At 45.3% G+C, this 21,054-nt stretch overlaps 2 protein-coding genes across 24 annotated transcripts in view; both read right to left on the bottom strand.

Moving 5' to 3' along the window:
- Positions 1-21,054, bottom strand: part of LOC128338774 (beta-1,4-galactosyltransferase galt-1-like) — a 37,162-nt gene that overhangs the window by 1,615 nt on the left and 14,493 nt on the right. For 13 of the 23 annotated variants that reach the window (XM_053281672.1, XM_053281673.1, XM_053281676.1 and 10 more), the window contains 2 exons: positions 14,749-14,861; positions 8,286-10,619 (listed from right to left, as the gene is read on the bottom strand). In XM_053281672.1, coding sequence (XP_053137647.1) covers positions 9,246-10,619; positions 14,749-14,861 — 1,487 coding nt within the window. In that variant the 3' untranslated portion in view covers positions 8,286-9,245. The other 10 variants (XM_053281684.1, XM_053281687.1, XM_053281683.1 and 7 more) reach the window with 7 other exon arrangements.
- Positions 132-8,163, bottom strand: LOC128338777 (uncharacterized). Its single transcript, XM_053281697.1, has 2 exons — positions 6,969-8,163; positions 132-3,962 (listed from the first exon to the last, which is right to left on the bottom strand). Exon 2 carries the CDS (start codon positions 3,919-3,921, stop codon positions 2,623-2,625), a length of 1,299 nt encoding a protein of 432 aa, XP_053137672.1. The 5' UTR covers positions 3,922-3,962; positions 6,969-8,163; the 3' UTR covers positions 132-2,622.

Here is a 21,054-nt window from a genome sequence, read left to right on the forward strand (position 1 = left end):
CAAAACGTGGTTTTTGAGCAAACGCCTTTGGGCTGCATTTTGATGCAAATGAAACGTGGTGCATTTATTTGTATTTCTGCACACAACACCTGCATTCGCCTGTATTTCACTTTGAGTTCTTTTGAATCTGATTTGGCGTGGCTTCGGCGGCACTTTCCCCAGCTCCTTTGGAGATAACTAGAACAATACACCTCCTTGTCTGTTTCCAGTCAGGAAGCATGCCCAGAACTCCCAGAGACGCAGGCTGCGAGCACCCGTGGGAGGTGATTCGTGCCCTTGGATGTGAAAAATTAACCCTCCTGAGGTGCAATGTGCGGAAGGAAGTGGCCTCTGTTGGGCAACAGTGCCCTGCTATCTTAATTGCAGGGTTATTATAATTCTTTGTATAGTTGCACAAGAGGCTTCCAGTTTCAATTTCAACAGGCTTCGGCATCTGGAGAGAAGGGTGCAGTGTCTCAGTGAAAGGTAGACCATTACAGGAGCAGAGAGCAATTCCTAAATCCTTACAGCGATCCTATGCGGTAGATTGTGTTGAGATAGAGGCTCTGTCTGACTGGCTCAAGGTCACCCAGCATGCATCATGATTGAGGAGAGATTAGAACCCGGGTCTACCAGGCCCTACTTGGACACACTGGCCGGCCACAACACCAACCTAGCTCTCTTGTTAGCTGGTCACTCCATGTTGTATAAGGTGCCAATTTTAACCGTTAAAGGCCAAAGCCTTTGGGTGAGTTAGGTTTCTGGCCAGCCTGGCATACTGAGAGGCAAGTCAGGGCAACCTTCAAAAATGCCAGTCCGACTCTAATAATAATGAAGAAACTTCGTTAGATGGCCCATAACAAGTTGTTCCCTGGGCGGATCACAACACAGTGTTAAAACATTGAGTAAAAACACATGAAATCGCAACACACACACACACACACACACCAAAAAACCCAATGCAATAGATAAGGTTACAAAGCATAAATTTCCAATCTTGCTGCAGATGTCCAGCCAATTTGTCAGATCTGGAGTGTGGTTTTCCTGTACAGTACAAAGATGGACTTCTTAAAAAACACACCAAGCAGACAGGTTGAACACGATTGTTGAAATCCATGTCTAGTACAAACATGTACTCTTAAAAAAAGATGCAAGGCAAATAAACCAGCTGGAAAGAATTATGCACTGGAATTAATTTGCCTCTTTGGTGCGATGTTCCTAGAGATCGCTGATGCAATCCAATACTTTTGGAGTTTCCTGAAGGAACTGGTGTTTGTGTGTGAGGGGGCATCATCTTGCGAATCATGGAACACTGCAAATAACTCCCTACCCCATTGCAAGAGCCCATGGGGGCTTTGCTAAGAAGGGGAAGGACCATAGCTCAGTGAAAGAATATCTGCCTTGCATATGGGAGGTCCAAGATTTAATCCCTGGCAGCATCTCCAGGTAGGGCTGGGAGAGACTCCTACCAGAAACCTTGGAGAGCTGCTGCCAGTCAGTGTAGACAGTACTGAACTAGATAGACTGATGGTCTGACTCGGTGTAAGGTAGCTACGCCAGTGACCTTTATGGCTATATATATATCGCTTGAGGACATAAAAGCATCCTTGTTAGAATGGGCCAAAGCATACTGTGCTTACAGGGGTCAGCCAGATGCTTCTAAGAAGCCTCCCAGTAAGCCATCCTTCATTGCCCCAGTATACTGCTTCCAAGCATAGGTCCAACCCAAAACAAAGCAAGTTACTAGTCCTGTGTGGGCAATGCCTACTAAATGCTCAGAAGCTAGAGCAGCAGCAGAATGTGATTGCCCATGGCTAGGGGCAAGGTCCCATCCCTCCGGATGGCACCTTGCCTCCTGCCACCCCCATGGCAAGAAAAAAACCACAGAATACAGTAGGTAAACAAGGCCACGTATACGCATTTGCCCCATGTGCATCAATTATGCACATTGTAGACTATCTTGTCAGTGAAGAACATGGATTGCCCAGGCACAAAACTCAATGCACAGCACTGGACGAGCAAAATAGATCGTTGGTCTGGCATTATGAGAAAGATGGTGCTCTGTCCTATCGTCCAAGAAATAACCCTTTGTAATTGGAGAGAAGATATTGAAACAGGTGAACCACTGGATGACTGATCTGTGGTCCCCGTACTTGCTGACGTCTGTCAAATACATAAGCCCCATTCAGACATTAAGTTGGACACTCACACGAGTGAACACAGGTACAGATTTGTACAGTTATTCACATGTTATGTTGAACACAGGCACAGCAGTACACTTCCTATCTGTACCGGGCTTTTGAGGGGCCTGTATCCAGGTTCACTTTTAAAATGAACACAGGTACAGCCATTCACACAAACACATGTGGAGGTGTACAGATATCTGTACACTCATACAAGATAATGTCTGAATAGAGCTCCTTTCTCCCTTGGGCTGCTTTACTGATACTCAGGTGGCCAAGAGCCAACAAGGTATTCTAGGATGCTGTTCCCAGTTTGTACGGCAACAGTCAATGGGAAAATGCGATTGTTTCCCCAGGCATGGATAGGAACTTTGTCTCGCCGTATCAAACAGTTTGTTCCAAAATACAGTCTCAAGTTAGCATCCAAGGAGGTATTAGCTCTCTTTCCTATGCCTCCTGCTTACAATGGTATTTTCTGCTGGACTTTGCTAACAGCGAGGATCAGCGATGATTGGTATCTCCAAAGTGTTGTGTCTTTAATGAGTGATTCTTTAGGCAAGTTTGCTTGCAGAGGGGTTCTGCAGTGGTAGACGATGGCGATATCCATCGGAACCTCCACGCTTGACCCATATGCCTGCAGGACGGAGTGGACGGATGTCTGAATCACTTTCCTCGGATTGACGATCATTTTCCTCGGGTTGAGAACTTCTTTCCTGTCGGGTTCTCGAAGAATATGCTGCAGTATGTTGACTCCAGGTATCGTGTTCCAGGATGGAAAATGGTCAGAGGTGAACACAGTGTTGGGGAAAATGTGGTTCTCAAAGAGGAAAACCCCAACCTCTGGATCTTCCTTCTGAAGACTCTGCATCATAGTTTTCCAGTCTGGGTGCTCAACAGGCAGAATAATTTCATCAATGTCATTAAGCAACACGTACTTGCTCTTGTACATATTCCGGTAGACGCAGTCGTTCAAGGCGGCGATTTGTCCATAGTACCCAATTTGGGACCCGTTGTCCTTGAAACGCCATTCATGAGAAACATTGAGGTAGGCCTCGATTGGCCAAGGGACGATCTCTACAACCTTTTCTGCCGTATAAAATGCCAGGACTTTCTCCATCAGGGGGCTGCAGCTGTTTTTATAAATCACCACTTTCTGCACTCCGAGCAGCTTATACATTTCCACGCTCTGTATGAACTGCAAGACGTTATTGTACTCTCCAAACATGGTGGAAATGCACACGGTGAATTCCACGGGGGAGTGTTCAGGTCTGCGGTTTCTTATTTCAAACCACGGCGACAGGCTGACATCATCTTTAGGAAACCAGTGTAATGAGATGTAATGAGGGTAGCAATTTGTAGGCTCGAGACACAGCAAGTCCGCCGTTGCGTACGGGAATCCAAACCGATCCGAATGGACGTCGATCACAGCCTTGGAGAGGGAGACATCATCCATGGACGAACAGCAGAACGAACAATAAATATCCTTCACTTCCGAATGGTGCACGATTCCTATCACCCGAGTCAACCTCACCTCCCTTTCATCCAAGTAGGGGGCAATGATAAAGGTCCTGTTGTCGCTTAAAACCGTGATTGAACTGTTAGTAATTCGTACTTTGCAGATGTCCTTCCCTTTCCGTACGGCTGTTCTGGGTAGGATATAATACGGATGGGTCCGAAGGTAGGAAAGCACCAGCAAGGAAGCAAACCCCACCAGACACACGGCTGTGGCCAGATAGGTTTTCCTTCTAAAACAGATCATGTCTGACTTGGGTGCCACACCACTGTGCCCTTCAGCTGAGCCTGCAACAGAAAGAAAGCGAGGCAAATAGGCAGAATCGGGGCATATGGACACAGAGGGATGGCAACCCAAACAAACAAAGTGCCCCTTCAACCCCCACTCCTCATTGGGGATGCTCCCGCCAGGACGCACTGCCAGCTGCTCCACTCTAAAAATAGCCTACAAGCTCCAACGTCCCATGGCAGGTGAAGAGAGTCCTGAGCCCCACTCAGACCTCTCCGAGCAAAGCCAGGCCGCCTGGTTCCTCCTTGGGTGTTGCCAGAACCCCTGGTGATAGACTGCTGGCTGCCACAGGCCCGAATCTGCTGAACGGCTCCTCAATGGCCTGGCCGATATGTGCATGCATATAGCCTTCATTCCGGAGGAGAAGTGAGCAAAAGGTCCTGTCTGGAAATGCTCCTGGAGACCCAAGTGTAGGCAGAGGTTGCTCCGTGAGGGCCAACCATCCCTCACTTCAGTTTTTGGGTGTGTGGGGGGGTGGGGAGGAAAGACACTTTTTGCAGGGTGGGGGAAGAGATTAGCATGCTTTGGGGGTTGAAAATATAGGTGATTAGGTTTGGGGCTTCATGATACATTGTGTGCAAAAGTGCTTTTATTCTTCTAGGGAAACAAAGGTTGTGCCGTCAAGTTGGTGTCGACACCTGGCGACCACAGAGCCATGTGGTTTTCTTGGTAGAATACAGGAGGGGCTTACCTATATCGCTGCTGCCCAATATAGGAGTTTCCCATAGTCTGGGAAACACACCAGCAGGGATTCGAACCGGCAACCTTTTGCTCCCTAGACAGGTTGCTTCCCCGCTGCACCATTAGGCGGCGTTTTTATTCTTCTAAAAGGTAAGTGTGCCTACTTGGGATTTATTCTATTTAGGGTCTATTAAGGGTTTATTCTTCTTCTATTTGGGGTTAAAACTGGGGTTAAAGAGTTCTAATCCCCTAGTGGTCTTGATCCACCCTACCATGTGTGCTATTATCGGAACATAGGAAGCTGCCATATACCCAGTCAGACACATCTAGCTCTGTATTGTCTTCACAGACTGGCAGTGGCTTCTCCCAGGTTCCAGGCAGGAGTCTCTCTCAGCCCTATCCTGGAGATGCTGCCAGGGAGGGAACTTGGAACCTTCTGCTCTTCCCAGAGAGGCTCCATCCCCTGAAGGGAATATCTTACAGTGCTCACACTTCTAGTCTCCCTTTCATCTGCAACCAGGATGGACCCTGCTTAGCTCAGGGGACAAGGCATGCTTGCTGCCACCAGACCAGCTCTCCTCCCATTCACAGGGAAGTGGGAGGCAAAGATTCCAGGGCCAACACGATGTGATTGGACTTGCATCTAGTTTTGCCTTGACGGACTGGTTCTTCGGGGACTAAGACAGCAGCAGCCTTTCCTCATTTCTTGCTGAGCTTCCGGCTGGGGATATCTGGGATCGAACCTGGGACCTTCTGCATGCAAAGATTCTCTAACACTGAGCTATGGCTCCTTCCCCTGACCTGCACAACACATACATCCTTCTGTCCAAGATAAATGAGCCAACTAGCAAATGCAAGAAAGGAGGCCATGAAGCTGAGATGCAAACCTGATTCGTCCTCCCTCTTACATAAGAACGCTGCCTTCCACTGAGTCAGACCCTTGGTCCATCTAGCTCAGTACTGCCTACACTGACTGGCAGCAGCTCTCCAAGGTTTCAGGCGGGAGTCTCTCCCAGCCCTCTCTGGAGATGCTGCCAGGGTCTGAACCTGGGACCTTCCGCATGCAAAGCAGATGCTCTTCCACTGAGCTGCAGCCATATCCGCATCATTTGCCACCCCTATACAAATATTTTGTCTTCTGTTGGATTTTAATTGTAAACTTTGGGAACCTGTGTTGGCTGAAAAGCAAATATCACAAATAAATAAAACACACATATCCTTCTTTGCAAGGCCTAATTTAGTTCTGGCCTCTGGCCTTCATAAATGACAGGCTCTCGTTCTTGACTTCTGAGGTTCAAAGAGGCTTAAGCAATCTATGCAATTTGCTGCCACAGTGTGGATTTGAGGGCCGCTCATTTAGACAGCTTTAAAAGGGGGACGAAACACATTTATGGAGGAGAGGAGGAGGAGAAGTCTATCACTGGCTGTTGGCCACAATGGCTGTGCAGAGCCTCCATGCATAGTGGCAGTATCCTGGGTTATATCAATACCTTGCAAGGCAAGGTACCAGGGGGAACACACAATGGAGGACAATTTTTCCTGCCCTGAGATCCTCTGGGGGAAAAGAAATAAAACACACAGAACCAAAACACACAAATATTTGATGCCGGGGGGAGCAGGGGAGCTTCAGTCCTCTCTCCAGCCTTATAATTTACTTCCCATCTCCAGAAGCTGCGTTTGGGGTGGGCGTGCTCTGCTATGAACTTCCTCCCATACCAGACTCATGGGCAGGAGAGAGGCAAAGTTCAGCCTTGGCTATCGACGTTGGGGACCTTCTGGTGTGTGTGTATGAACACACATGTACGTACGTACCACGTGCCCAGGGGTGTGTGTGTGTGTGTGTATGTATGTTTATGTGTATGTATACACATGTACATACATACGTATGTATGCACTCCCAGGTGTGTGTACATGTACGTACATGTGTACATGCACTCAGGTGTGTGTGTGTACACACATATGTACATGCGCCCAGGAGTGGTGGATATATTTTCCTTCCAAGAACCTGTCCCTCAGTACAGCCCTGGCTTTTACCCATCAGAATTAACAGAAGCCCTATAAATGGGAGAAACTAAGATTCAGTGATCCTAGTGAGATCCCTCTAGGTAAGTACCACACCCTATTTACCCAAATTACAAGATGACTCTGAATTTAAGACCAGCCACTTAAAAAACTGAGGTCAAATACACTTATACCCTTATTTACCCAAATTGAAGAGGACTCTGCATTTAAGATGATGCCCTGATTTCTAACATGAAAAATCTTGCGTTCAGGTAAATCCAGTGATAAGCAATTGAGATAAAAGCGCAGAAGGACATGCTTACCTGTGAGGTCCTCCAGTCATTCGGGAGCACTCCGGAGTTTATAATTGTCTCCTGTTCTTCTTCTTTGCATAGGGAAACAGCAACCACTCTTCAAAAATACATCCTGGATCAGAAACGTCAGGCCAGGTTAACCTTCACTCATCCAATCTTGCTTCCAGTAGATTTATTTGAGCAGAAGATGTTCAGATGACTGTTTGCTCTCTGGGATTCTGCTGTACATCAATCCAGAGAGGAGAGCAAGGGAAGATGAACACATCTTTCGTCAGGGCGTTCAACTGGAGCAACCAGCAAACGGCACAGGCTAGTTGGAAAAACCAGTCTGACTTGCCACCAGCAAAGTAGATGGCAGTTTGCTTTCCTTTGAAGGCAAGAGGCAGAGAGTCTGAGTGGGAAGGTAGCGATGATCCAACAGAGAGTGTGTCAGAGGAACTGTCTGCTGAGAGTTTCTGTTTGATAAACACACCTTGTCTTATCCAAGGTTGCAGGCAGGAATGTCTCTCAGCCCTATCTTGGCGATGTCAGGGAGGGAACTTGGAACCTTCTGCTCTTCCCAGAGCGGCTCCATCCCCTGAGGGGAATATCTTTCAGTGCTCCCACTTCTAGTCTCCCCTTCAAATGCAAACCAGGGCAGACCCTGCTTAGCTAAGGGGACAAGTCATGCTTGCAACCACAAGACCAGCTCTCCTCTCCATTTGCTGGGACTTTAGACGTGCCTGCTGGAGGGTCTATCAGTCCTGCTCTGCAACCGATCTCCACCCCACTTTAGCCTAGGGACAGCCAGCCTCAAGGCAGCTCCGTCCCAGAGGACTGTTGATAGTTAGCAGGGAATTTATGGCCATTTCACCCTCAAGGCCTAGATTGGGAACTCGGTAGGGTTTTTATTTATGTTTTTATTTGCACACACACGTACCAGAACAGCAAAACGTGTGCTGCGTTTCAACAATCTTTTCCTTGCACAAGATGGGTGAAGCTATGGAGAGCTTCAGCTCTGCTGGGGTTCAATGATCCTTCTTCCTCTACTTGTTTTGGATGCTTAGCCTAAGTAATAACTACTGTGAGTAATGATCACCAGAGAGAACTTCTTCCTCACCAGCGAGGATCTACAGTCCACCCTATGGGTGTAGAGAAGCCAGCTGAGAAAACTGTCCCCTCCTGGGAGAAACTTGAAATGCTCTATTAATTTCAGTTTCTTCTTAGAGGTACCTTGAAGTTCGCTTTTGAACTGAACCGGGAATTAAAAGGCAACACACCCAGAAAAGAGGCAGGGAAGGTCTTGTCTTAGAACTGAATTCTTCTACATACAAAGTTAATCCTTGGCAGGGTGTCAGGTGCTTTCTTTATTCAAAATATGTAGAGCTCACCTTTCCACCAACATCCAAGGCAGCTTAAAACGATTAATTAGAACTTTGAAAACATGGTAATGCAATCAAAAGAACGATAGATCATATCCGGGGACAAAGTAACAGGCTACAGAATAAACACAACTTGGTTGAAACAGAGTAAAGACCATGTTAAAAGTCTTTAGCCAACAGCAGAAGCAGCCAACTGAAGCTCGAAAGGCAGAGAATCGATTATGTGGGAGCCACCAATAAAAACAACTTCTCTCCTGGACTTCAGAAAGAAGCCAAATTCAAAGAAGGGCAGCTTCCTCGGATGACCACAAGTTAATTTCACAATGGTTTTCTCTATGGCTTTCCCCAGCATTTGAAAGGCAGCATCGAAGACTGAATAGCAATCTGAACGGTAACCTATACAGTCGACTTTACGGCAGTCCATTATGATGCTTATAATCCAAGCATACTGATTGAGCTTAGAATTAATGAATATCCCCAGCATATATAAGGGCTGTTCTCATGACCTCAAACAGGGTCGCCCCGCCAGAATCTGTGGTTGTGTGAATTCAAAAACCAAGTTAGGAGGAGAGGAGAGGGATCGTGTGGGAGCTGGGTAGGTTGGCTTTTCATCCACCTTCGACAAAATGCTAGGGAGGGAATGTGGGTGGGGCACGCCTGTCTTATTCAGCTTCTAGCTCCCACACGATCACTCTCCTCTTCTCCTGTCTTGATCTTTGCAGACTCATGACTGCCAGTCAGAAGCATGCGTTGCTCTTCTACTCCAGCTGACTGCTCCTCTGACCCTGTTTAGGACTGTGACAACAGCCCTGCCATGTGCTCAGGGATGCTTCTTCAGTGCTGCCATGAGAAGATGATATTGCTTGGGCTACAGCCACCATAGTCAACCAACAGTTACAGCAAGGGTCTGCCAAAGACCTCAGCTTCAAGTCCTTGCTTCAAGTCCTATTTTCTGTAGGACTCTGTTGACGTTCTCAACCAGTGGCACCTTATATCTCCAGATTCTGGTGTCCTTAATCAAGGATTGTCTAGGCAAATCAGTTTGCAGAGGTTTCCGACAATGAAAGACCGAGGCAACATTCCCCGGAACCAAAACACCGCCCCGGTACGCCTTGAGAACCACGTGGACAGAAGTCTGAATCACTTTCCTGGGGTCAACAATCATTTTCACAGGATTATCCATGTCAGCTGTAGAAGGTTCCCGGAAGACATGTTCAAGTATGTTGACTCCGGGCACTGCACTCCAAGAGGAAATGCCGACTGGATCGATAGGGGTGAAAATGGTTATAGGGAAGATGCGGTTCTCAAAGAAGAAAACGCCACGCCTTGGATGCCGCTTCTGGAGTTTCTGCATCATTTCCCCCCAGTTTGGATATTTCATAGGCAGGATAATTTCATCAATGTCATTCAAGAGCACATATTTAGTATTGTACATGTAGCGGTAGATGCAGTCGTTTAAGGCGGCAATCTGTCCGTAGTAGCCAAGGTCTTTGGCATCCATTGCATAATGCCAATGAGAAGAAACCCTAAGGTATGAATCAATCGGCCAAGCTATTACTTCAACTGTCCCTTCTGCAGCATAGAAGTCCAGCACCTTTTCCATCAGTGGGCTGCAGCTGTTTTTGTAGATCACGACTTTCCCCACCCCGAGGATCTTATACATCTCCACACTCTGTAAGAACTGCAAGATGTTGTTGTACTTCCCAAACATCGGGGAGATGCAGATGGTGAATTCCACAAAGGAGCCCTTGGCTTCCCGGTTTCTTATTTCAAACCGTGGCAACTGGTCAACAGTGCTTTTAGGAGACCCGTGTACAGTCACGTAATTCGGCTCGCAGTATTTTGGTTCCAAGCAACGCATGTCAAAGGCCCCATAGGGGAAGCCGAATCGGTCCGAGTGGATCTCTCTTCTGGCCTTTGCGACGTATGTCGTACCAACGGATGGGCAGCAGAACCAGCAGTAAAGGGGTGTGACGGCCTCATAGTGGGATATTCCGATCAGCCGTGTCACGTTTTGGTTCCTTTCTCGGTTGTCAAAGTATGCAGCAATGATAAGGGTCCTGTTATCTTGTAAGGGTGTGATGGTCCCCCTGGCAGGAGTTCCACTGCAAATATTCATTTCTAGGGAGAGCACAGAAGGGGAAAGGGGAGGGTATTTTCTGGCATGGAAGTAGGAGAGGGTTATTATAGAAGTGAAGGTGATGATGGAAACGGTGACCACCAGGCATGGTTTACCGCTACGGTGAGACATCTCAGGTTCCCAAGGAGTCCACTTTGTGCAGAATATCAGACAGGCGCTCTGCAAACGGATGTGGGGGGAAAGGTTTAAAACACAAGAAAAGGAGTCAGGGAGGAAATTCTACAGCCGTGCTTTTGGGTGACTGGCCATCAGAGATGCTGTCACAAATTCAGAAGTGCTGGCACTCTCCCGGATAGCCCCCACAGCCACACCCACTGCAGTAGCCATGCCCCATGGCCATGCCCACCCCAATAGCCAGACACACACACACACACACATACACATACACACACACCCCACTTAGATAGATGCAATGATTTGTGGGGTTCTGTTACAAGATGTCAGGGATAGTTTCCAAATCCTACAGGGCTTGAACCTGTTATTCAGTTCTGTAACAAACGGTTGGGATAGCAGTTTCCTTGGTAGAAAGCCAAGGGATTTGCATCCCTGCTGAGATCCTGGAGAGAGAGAAAAAGTACCTGGACTCCGTCCCTGCACCACACCAATGCCTGTTAGGCAGCTGCCAATATTTTGTTTTTATTTACTCTGATTTCATCTCTTTTATTTGCTGTTTCCAGCCACCCCCAGGGTGATGGTGACCTAATGGATGAGGGATACATATTTTAAACAAACAATTGCATGTGTTTGTTAATTTAAATAAACTTGTGTGTCACTGTTCTCCCAAGCTGGCTCTCAAGATGGAGAACAATAAATCATTCTATTATGTATGTATGTATATATGTATTCATTCATTCATTCGATTTCTATACCGCCCTTCCAAAAATAGCTCAGGGCAGTTTACATCTATAATTAAAGGTATTTAAATAATTGAAATAATCACCTATTTCCTCCCCCCCCCACATCTATCACTGCCTCAATACCTCAATATCCTTTCCTTTCCATTTTTCTTCTTCTTTGTGTCATTAGCCAGATTGTAAGCCCCTGAGGGCAGAGCCCTCTCCCTTAGTTCTTTATAAAGCACCACATGCACCATGTAAAGCACCAGCAGAGCATGGAGTAGAAGCTAGAGCATTGCCTGATTTGTACTGATAGCCGGCAGTGTGGTGTAGCAGTTAGAATGTTGGACTAGGACTGGGGAGTCCCGAGTTCAAATCCCCATTCAGCCATGAGAGTCACTTCTCTCTCAGCCTAACCCACCTTGTAGGGTTGAGAATAAACATAAACATGGCCTCCTTGAAGGAAGAGCTCGATATAAACATTAAACAAATAAATACGTGGATGGTGATAAAATAGTTTGTCTCTGCACACACAAACGCTGCACTTGGGGAGAGAACTATATATAAAAAATAGATTTAAACCTTCTCAGTTGCTGCCCTGATGCTTTGGAACGCGCCCCCTGCTGAAATAAGAGCTTCCCCATCTCTGACAATTTTTAAAAAATCTTTAAAGACACATTTGTTCACCCAGGCTTTTAATTAAATACCATTTTAATAGTTTTAACTTCATTTAAAAATATTGTTCTAAGGTTTTAAATTCTTATAATGTTTTAACTTTTTGTTGTCATTTATTTTAACCCATTTTTTAATTTGTCATTTATTTGTTTTAACTAATGTTGTAACTTTGGTTTTTGTTGTAAACCGCCCAGAGACGGTTTAAGTGCAGGGGCACTTGAGGATTATCTTCCTCAAGTGCCCCTGCACTTAAACAAAACTGGGTTTTATTTATCCAACATCCCAGTTGCGTTATAAATAACGCAGCTTTACCCAATATCAAAACAACGAAATTGATTTGAAAACCACAATCAGAAAACAGGAGGTGCATCAGCCACTGTCAAAAGCAAAACACACTGATGTCAAAACATAAGACAGTTTGCATCAGACTTTGTTTTATTTGGTTTTTTGCTGATGTCGTCTTTATTTAGAAAGAAACCGTTGCAGCCTGTCTTGCTACAACTTCTACATCATCCTCTTGTGGGGGCAAAAATAGGAGAACACGAGAATGTAAGAACAGCCCTGCTGGATCAGGCCCGAGGGGTCTAGCTAGTCCAGCATCCTGTTTCACACAGTCGTCCACCAGATACTTCCGGGGAAACCCACAGGCAAGAGTTGAGTACTACTGGGCGCAGAGCCTTAATATAATTTCTCTGGGCCTTGCAGAACAAACCCGTGCCAGGGGCCTTTCGCCCCTTCCTCAACCCAACGGCGTTGTCTGTTTCTAAAGACTGGTGGGTGTGTTTTAGCTTCCTAAAGCCCCATTTGTGGCTGCCTGATTTGTCCTGACAGCCAGACATGGAAGCATGGCACAGTGGTTAGAGTGTCGGACTAGGACCGGGGAGGCCTGAGTTCAAATCCCTGTTCTGGCATGGAACTGGCTAGGCCCAGTCCCTTCTCTCTCGGCCTAACCTACCTCGCAGGGTTGTTGTGAGGATCAATATAACCATGTACACTGCTCTGGGCTTCTTGGAGGAAGAACGGGATATATAAAAATGTGAAAATGTTAAATATACACAGGAGTCGTATCCATTATGCACAAGTGCTCTTCAGACACCGTCCCCCGGTTGCTGGGGTCTAGAATCGGTTTTTCTGTGCATTCCAAAGACCAGAGGCCTAATCGGTTTACTCCAAAATATACCGAGGCCTGCTGCAAGTCCTGTTAAAAGTGCTAGCTTCCTCTGTCCCTGGGGTTTTCCCCAGTTCTCCGGGAATCAGAATCCAGCTCTTGAAAACAGTTCTGGAAATCTGAATGCCTCCAGAAAAAGGCATTCATTAAATAAGTAAGTAAAAAAATACTTCTGCCCAATATGCTCCCTGTTAAAATAAAATCTTCTCCATCTCTCAGTACTTTTTAAAAGACCTGTTCTCTTAGGCTTTTAAACTAAAATTAATTTTAAACTGTTTTAAATGGTTGTTGATCTGTGGAATGGTTTTAATCGCGATTTATCCTGAGATCATATTTGCTGCATTTTAAATGATGTACAGAAACGTCTCAGGCGGCCTATAGATATGGTAAGTAAGACATAAAATAAGTCTGGGCCTCTCCTAATAGTTCCTGGGACTTCAATCGTACCTGATTATTATGGTGCTTCTTGTCCTCCTTCCTACCTGCTGAGAGCTGGACACAGCACGACCGGCAGGCTGTTTCTGCCCATGGACAGGAAATATGCAGGCAGCACCTAAGGAACTCAAGGTCTAGTTCTTGAGAAAGCACCTCCCTGCTTGCTGAGGCTTTGGTGCTGACTCCTGCAGGTTTTACAAGAGGCCTGCTCAACTTATGCACACACCCCAGCTGATTTTGGACTACAACTCCCATCATCCTCAGCCACAATGGCCAATAGCCAGGGATGATGGGAGCTGTAGGTTGGCGAGGGCGTTCACAATTTCCCAGCCGCAGATACTCAAACCCACGATCGGGGAAACTGCAATTGGCGAGGGACAACTGTATTTAATTTTATATTTTCATTTATGTATTCATTCATTTTTCATTTTGATCCATCTTATTTTTATTTGTTATTTCTCTGTGTAAACCGCCCTGAGCCATTTTTGGAAGGGCGGTATAGAAATTGAATAAATAATAATAATAATTTATTCATGCATTCATTTTTCTATGTAAACCACTTTGAGCACTTTTGTTGAAAAGTAATCTATACATATTTGTTAGCAGTAGTAAGTAGTAGTAGTAAGTAGCACTATCTGGTGGCCCAAGACAGATTGTTTTTATAAATGCACTCATAAAGCTTGTTTTTAAACGAGACACCATTTGTGAAACACTGCATTCTACACAAAAGTGCTATAGAAATGCCACATAAATCTTGTCAACAAACAATCCTATTTTCATTAAACAGTCCCTGAAACTGAACTGAGAACGTTAACTGATTGAAACATTGATTTCAGAACTGGTTAAAAACAAGCCTGCTGACTGACTAAATGTCATTCCTTCTCAGCTCAGCCTCTGCCCCCATTTCCTTTCCTCCTCCCAAGATAACGTTCAGGGTTATCAGGCAGGAGCTTAAACCTCAACAAAGATCTCCATAGTAATAGCAGTCAATCTATCAACTTCATTCCACTTTAGATTTTCCTGCCATGATTTCCAGTCACCTCAATATCGAAGGGTTTATCTGAAGCCACAAAGCTACCTACTACCTTTTGACACATGCACAACTTTTATAAACAGTGTTGATCTCAATATTGATTTAAGACAGCCTTGTTTTCCAAACAAGATGCATACATACATAGAGGGTGGAGATGACGTCTGCACGCACATTCAGCTGGAGAGGTTGTGGTGGACAGCTCGTTGAAAGTGTTGTCTCAGTATGCGACAGCTGTGAAAAAGGCCAATTCCATACTAGGAATCATTAGGAAGGGGACTGAAAATAAGAATGCTAGTATTATAATGCCCTTATACAAATCTGTGGTGCGGCCACATCTGGAGTACCACATATAGCTTTGGTCACTGTATCTTAAGAAGGATATTGTAGAACTGGAAAAGGTGCAGAAGAGGGCAACCAAAATGATCAGGGGCCTGGAGCACCTTCCTTATGAAGCTAGGCTACAGCATCTGGGGCTCTTTACCTTAGAAAAGAGGCGACTCAGGGAAGACATGATTGAAGTGTATAAAATTATGCATGAAGTATGAATGAATCAGTTTATTACAGCCATAGGCCATACAGAAAACATACAAAAATTAAAACAAGATTAAAAGCAAAATATACCAGCAGTAATATAATACATAATTATCATGACAAAACAATAGCTCCTAAAAATTAGATCTTAAACAGGATCTTAATCTGATAGCGACATAGAAGAATTTCGCCACCACCTTAGTAATCTCATTATCTTGATCCTCAAGACAAAAATTCAAATAAAAGGGGTCAGCTCTTCCTGGGAATTGCTCTAATAGAGGGAATATGAGTTCTTTCCTGGTATCAGACTACAGGGAGCAATATAGATGCATGAAGTAGAGAGGGTGGACAGAGAGAAATTTTCCTCCCTCTCTCACAACGCTAGAACCAGGGGTCATCCCATGAAACTGAAGGCCTGGGAATTTAGGACCAACAAGAGGAAGTACTTTTTCACACAGCACATAAATAATCTATGGGATTCTCTGCCATGAGATGTGGTGATGGCCCCCAGCTTGGATGGCTTTAAAAGGGGCTTAGCCAGATTCATGGAGGACAGGACTATTAATGGCTACTAGTCTGGTGGCTGTGGGCCACCTCCAGCCTCAGACGGAGGCACGATGCCTCTCAATCCCAGTTGCAGGGGAGCAACAGCAGCAGGAGAGAGGGCATGCGCAGACCTCTTGCCTGGGGGCTCCCCTGAGGCATCTGGTGGGCCACTGTGTGAAACAGGATGCTGGACTAGATGGGCCTCCTTGGGCCTGATCCAGCAGGGCTGTTCTTATGATACTGGACTGGATTATGACCTGCTGAGGCCCTAAATGATGCCAAGCTTAAAAGGCCCCATAGCATTAAACCCCCACCCACCCACAAATTATTATGCTAACAAAAAGGACAATGAAAAGAGAAATAAGTTTTATTTTTACTTGGCAAAGATACAACTAAAACTAATAATCTAACAAAAACAGTTACCTTGCAGTAAGCCTATTTGCATTAGAAATACTTTAAAATGAAAATATCTAAAACTTTAAAATGTAGTAGCCTTTTTTGTATCTGGAGGTCCCTCACAACATGAGGCCTTCAGCCATAGCTTACTTATCTTGTACCTAAATCCAAGATTTGGTTTTGAATTTGTACCTACATCCGACACTGACTTTGTGGCCTAAATTCGAGTAAGTTAAAACACGTGATAATTGCATATGCCCACCATATATATTCTGTGTGCTCAGTGATCTCTCCTTCAACAACCCAGAGCAGATGATACAGCCACCTTGCTGAAGCTAAGCAGGTCTTGGTGTGATCTGTGCTTGGATGGGAGACCTATGTACGCCACCTTTGGAGAAGGGGCTACCACAGATGCTCAGTTGTAGAGCATCTGCTTTGCATGCAGAAGGTCTCAAGTCCAATCCCTGACAACATCTCCAGGGAGTTTATTCACATGATCTTCCCTGCGATCTTTCTCCTGTATACGAGCTGTATGGAGAGCAACAAGCCCCCAGAAAGCAACTGATCCTCTGCAAAGGGGTCTTCCTTGGATGAATTTAGGAAATCACCTCCCCATCCATCCTGGGACCGACACCAAATGTCAAGTCCCCTCTGTCCCCAGCCGAGTCAGTTCTGAAACAATGCCCCTTCCTCTCTGTGTTGACTTTCTCTGCGAGAGAGAAGTTGGGAGTGGAAATGTCTGCCACTTGTTGCAAAGCCTGTCTGCTTGACTGGTCTCCCCCAAATGGCCTGCAGTCAGTGCCTGCCGCTGGGAAACTCACTGAGGACGGAGGGGCTGGCGGCTGCGACGGCAGCAGCTGAGGTGGGGCGGGGGTGAAGAACTGGGTACGGGAGAAACTTCTGCTTGAAACGCCAAAGAAGCTGCTGCCAGTCAGTGCAGACAATATAGACGGACCAATAGTCTAACTTGGTATGTGGCAGTTCTCTATTATTTTATCGCCATGAAAAGGTTATGTTCCCTATGCTACTGCTCCACCATACTGAATTGTCTGGCAGTGTTTATAGTGGCGACTGAGGTCTCCCTCAGCTTTACTCTCTTAAAGGTAAAGTGTGCTGTCAAGTCGGTGTTGACTCCTGGTGACCACAGAGCCCTGTGGTTGTCTTTGGTAGACAATACAGAAGGGGTTGACCATGGCCTCCTCCTGCACACTATGAGATGAAGCCTTTCAGCATCTTCCTATATCGCTGCTGCCTGATATAGTCTGGGGAAATATCAGTGGGGATTCGGACCGGCAACCTCTGGCTTGCTAGTCAAGTCATTTCCCTACTGTGCCATTAAGTGGCTTACTACAGTGTTATTTGTTGTATGACTTTGTTGACATTCTCAACCAGCGATTTGTTATATCTCCAGAGTGTAATGTCATTAATCAAGGCGCTTCGAGGGAGGCTTGGTTGCAGGGGATCTCGGCAATGATAAACCAAGGCAACTTTATCTGAAACGTAAACGCTTCCCCCGTATGCTTTGAGAACAGAATGGACAGAGGTCTGAATCACTTTCCTTGGGTCGACAATCATTTTTGTAGGGTTAAAGGTGTTAGGCTTGGGAGGCTCCCGGACAACATGCTCGAGGATGTTGATTCCGGGCACTGCGCTCCAAGAGGAGATGTTGACTGGATCGATAGGTGTGAATATGGTTTTTGGGAAGATGTGGTTCTCAATGATGAAAACGCCACTCTTTGGGTTTTGCTTCTGGAGGTTCTGCATCAGGATGTTCCAGTTTTGATCTTTAACAGGCAGGATTATTTCATCAATGTCATTCAAGAGCACATACTTCGACTTGTGCATGTTGCGATAGATGCAGTCATTCAAAGCTGTAATCTGTCCGTAGTAGCCAAGGTCTTTGGCATCATCTGAGTAACGCCAGTGAGAGGAAACCTTAAGGTAGGAATCAACTGGCCAAGGTATGACCTCAACCGTTCCTTCTGCAATATAAAAGTTCAGCACCTTTTCCATCAGTGGGCTGCAGCTGTTTTTGTAGATCACGACTTTCCCCACCCCGAGGATTTTATACATCTCCACACTCTGTAAGAACTGCAAGACATTGTCGTACCTTGCAAACATTGTGGAAATGCAGACGGTGAATTCTACAAGGGGGTCCTTGGCTTCCCGGTTTTTTATTTCAAACTGTGGCAACTGGTCAGCTGTGTCTCCAGGAGACACATGTATTGTCACGAAATTGGGATTACAGTCTTTTGGTTCCAAACAAAGCAAGTCGAAGGTACCATAAGGGAAGCCAAATCGGTCAGAATGGACATCTATTTTAGCTTCTGAGATCTGTATAGTATCATTAGATGGGCAGCAGAACTTGCAGTAAAGTTGCTTGACATCCTTGTGATGAGTTATTCCAATCACTCGTGTTTTCTTCTCATTTTCTCTGTCATCAAAGTATGCAGCAATGATGAAGGTTTTGTTATTTTTTAAGGGTGTGATGGACTCATGGGTGGGAATTCCCTTGCAGAATTCAACTGTTGGCCTTGGTCTAGAAGAGTTTACTCTTGACTGGAAGTAGGAAACGGTCATTACTGAAGTGAAGGTGATAAGGCAAATAGTGATGAGCTTGCATGATTTATTCCAGTAGTGAGACATCTTCAGTTGCCACAGTGGCAGCTCTATGTAGAATATCAAACAAGGGCTCTACAAGTACATGGGGAAAGAAGCCAGTTAGAGGGAGAATCAGAAAGCAAATTCTAGAGCCTTTGATGGCCATACCTTACTTTTACATAGGAACATTTGTAGGCTGTCTTTCTCCCAACCAGGCATACAAGGTAACCAACACAATTTTAAAACATATCAGCTGAAGAAAACTGTGCGCCCGCTCATACACACACACACACACACACACACACACACACACACACACACAACCAGTGACAAAAACAACAAACCCATGTTGCCACAATTTAAAATGTCACATCAGCATATCACAATAGTAGTTGTATATCAGGCAAATCAGGCACTGGGTGAGAAACCAAACTAAACACCAAAAGTTTGGGAGGACAAGATCCCTTGAGTGGATCTCTCATGAGAGGGAGTTCCACACAAAAATACCTTCATTCTAGTGGTATTACCTGTGCTGGAAGTTTTTCACATGTGGCTTTTAAAGCCCTTTAATTTGCATCTACTCTGTAATGGAGGGGGTGTGTTGACATATCTGCCAGATTTACCCTGAAGTCCCTGCAAGTTATTGAGGAGCAGTTCACACACAATTCGGGTTTTGAACTGTGCGTTAGAGTGTTGCCCGATTTATTGGCAGGGTAAAAAATATCCACTGGAGGCAGTAAAGCCTCCCAGTAAACTAGCAGTAAAGCCTGCTGTGTGTAAAAGTCCCCGAAGGAGGCCCACGTAAATGTTATCTGGTATCTCAGCATCCCCAGTAGTTATGGTGCTTGTCTATCCCTCCTGCTGCTGGTCAAATGTCATATCCTGAGGGCTCCTTCTGTCTGTGCATTAGAAATTACAGCAGGAGCTGTGAATCTTGTAATTCTTGAGAACATAGATTACATATTGATTAGCACATTTTGCTCTAATTGCAAGTCCTAATTTCCAGTATAAGCTTCCTTGTTCTGTTCTGTAGAAGAGCCAGAAGGAAGCTGTTCATAGCAGTGATTTATCTACTCTGATTATGACCAACTCCAGCCATTTCCTATGGTTGAGCATGTCTTACAGTGAACATCACAGTGTTAGAAAATGGCTGATAGATAGATAGATAGATAGATAGATAGATAGATAGATAGATAGATAGATAGATAGATAGCCTCCCTCCTACTTTTGTTCACCTACCTCTGTATGGTCGGTGATGGGTGATTGCAGTCCACTCATGGCTACTTTAAATGATACATCCCTAACACGAACGTGTTATTGACTGGTTTGTTTTGTCCAGACAGTGAGTCTTTCCCAAGGACCTGGGATGGCTGGATTTTATTATTAATATTGTGCTTGTTATTATAATAGATATCATTGCATAATATAGGCTGTTCCCAGTAAAGCTGCTTTTTGTAATTGGCTGATGATGATTTCTGTGGCCCTGATGGTGTTGAGGTGCTCTTCAAGGTCTTTTGGAATTGCACCTAGGGCACCAATTACTACTGGGATTCTTTCACAGCCTTTCAATTTCAATTTGTAGATCTTTGTATTTTGCTATTTTTTCTATTTCTTTTTCTTCTATTCTGCTATATTATTATTTTATTTTTTTTATTAGAGAGATTTAAAAACCACTTCACACACTGTTGTAGGCATACATGTGATATGCTGCATTAGTCAATTACATAGATCAGAAAAAGAACAAAGCTTCTCCTCTTAGACTAATATTTTATCACTCAAGCTTACTGTTTTAAGTGGTAAGCCTGCACTTGGGGCAACCTAGTCTGCTCAACTCTAAAGGAGGTGAATATATCAGAGGCAGGGGCAGATTAAGCTTTTTGCTGCCCATAGGCAAACAGGCTCTTGCCACCCTTTAGTTTTACCTTAAACAATAAAGGTTTGCCTTTTGTTTTTAATATGGTAAAGTTGCGGGGGGGGGAGGGGGCTTTCTCCTGGCCCACTCCATCCTTGCTGCAGCAGCCGCTGGCCACAGAGAGGGGCGACAGAATTTGAGGAAGGGCAAAATTTGCTGCTCCTCAAATTTGGCCTCCATAGGCAAATGCCTGCTCTGCCTCTCCATTAATCCACCACTGATCGGAGGAGAGAGGAAACCTCTGTACATCCAAACAGCAGAACCGTCGCAATCTGCCCATGATGCCTGGCTTCTGAAGACCCCTCTGTGGCTTCTGCCCGGCTCCAAGCTACTGAGATAGTCATTCTCAGCCAGCAAGCATGTTGTTATGTGTGAAAAGGAAAAGCATATGAAAAGGGACAACGCATTGTCAGCAGCATTTCTTGTACAGGGCGGGCACTGGTAGAAGTCACATCCCAAAT

Source organism: Hemicordylus capensis, chromosome 17 (genome assembly GCF_027244095.1).
Source record: "Hemicordylus capensis ecotype Gifberg chromosome 17, rHemCap1.1.pri, whole genome shotgun sequence".
NCBI classification, from domain to species: Eukaryota; Metazoa; Chordata; class Lepidosauria; order Squamata; family Cordylidae; genus Hemicordylus; species Hemicordylus capensis.

Bases quoted from the DNA above. Each gene is read 5' to 3' on its own strand.
- LOC128338777 (XM_053281697.1), bottom strand. From the start codon at position 3,921: ATGATCTGTTTTAGAAGGAAAACCTATCTGGCCACAGCCGTGTGTCTG.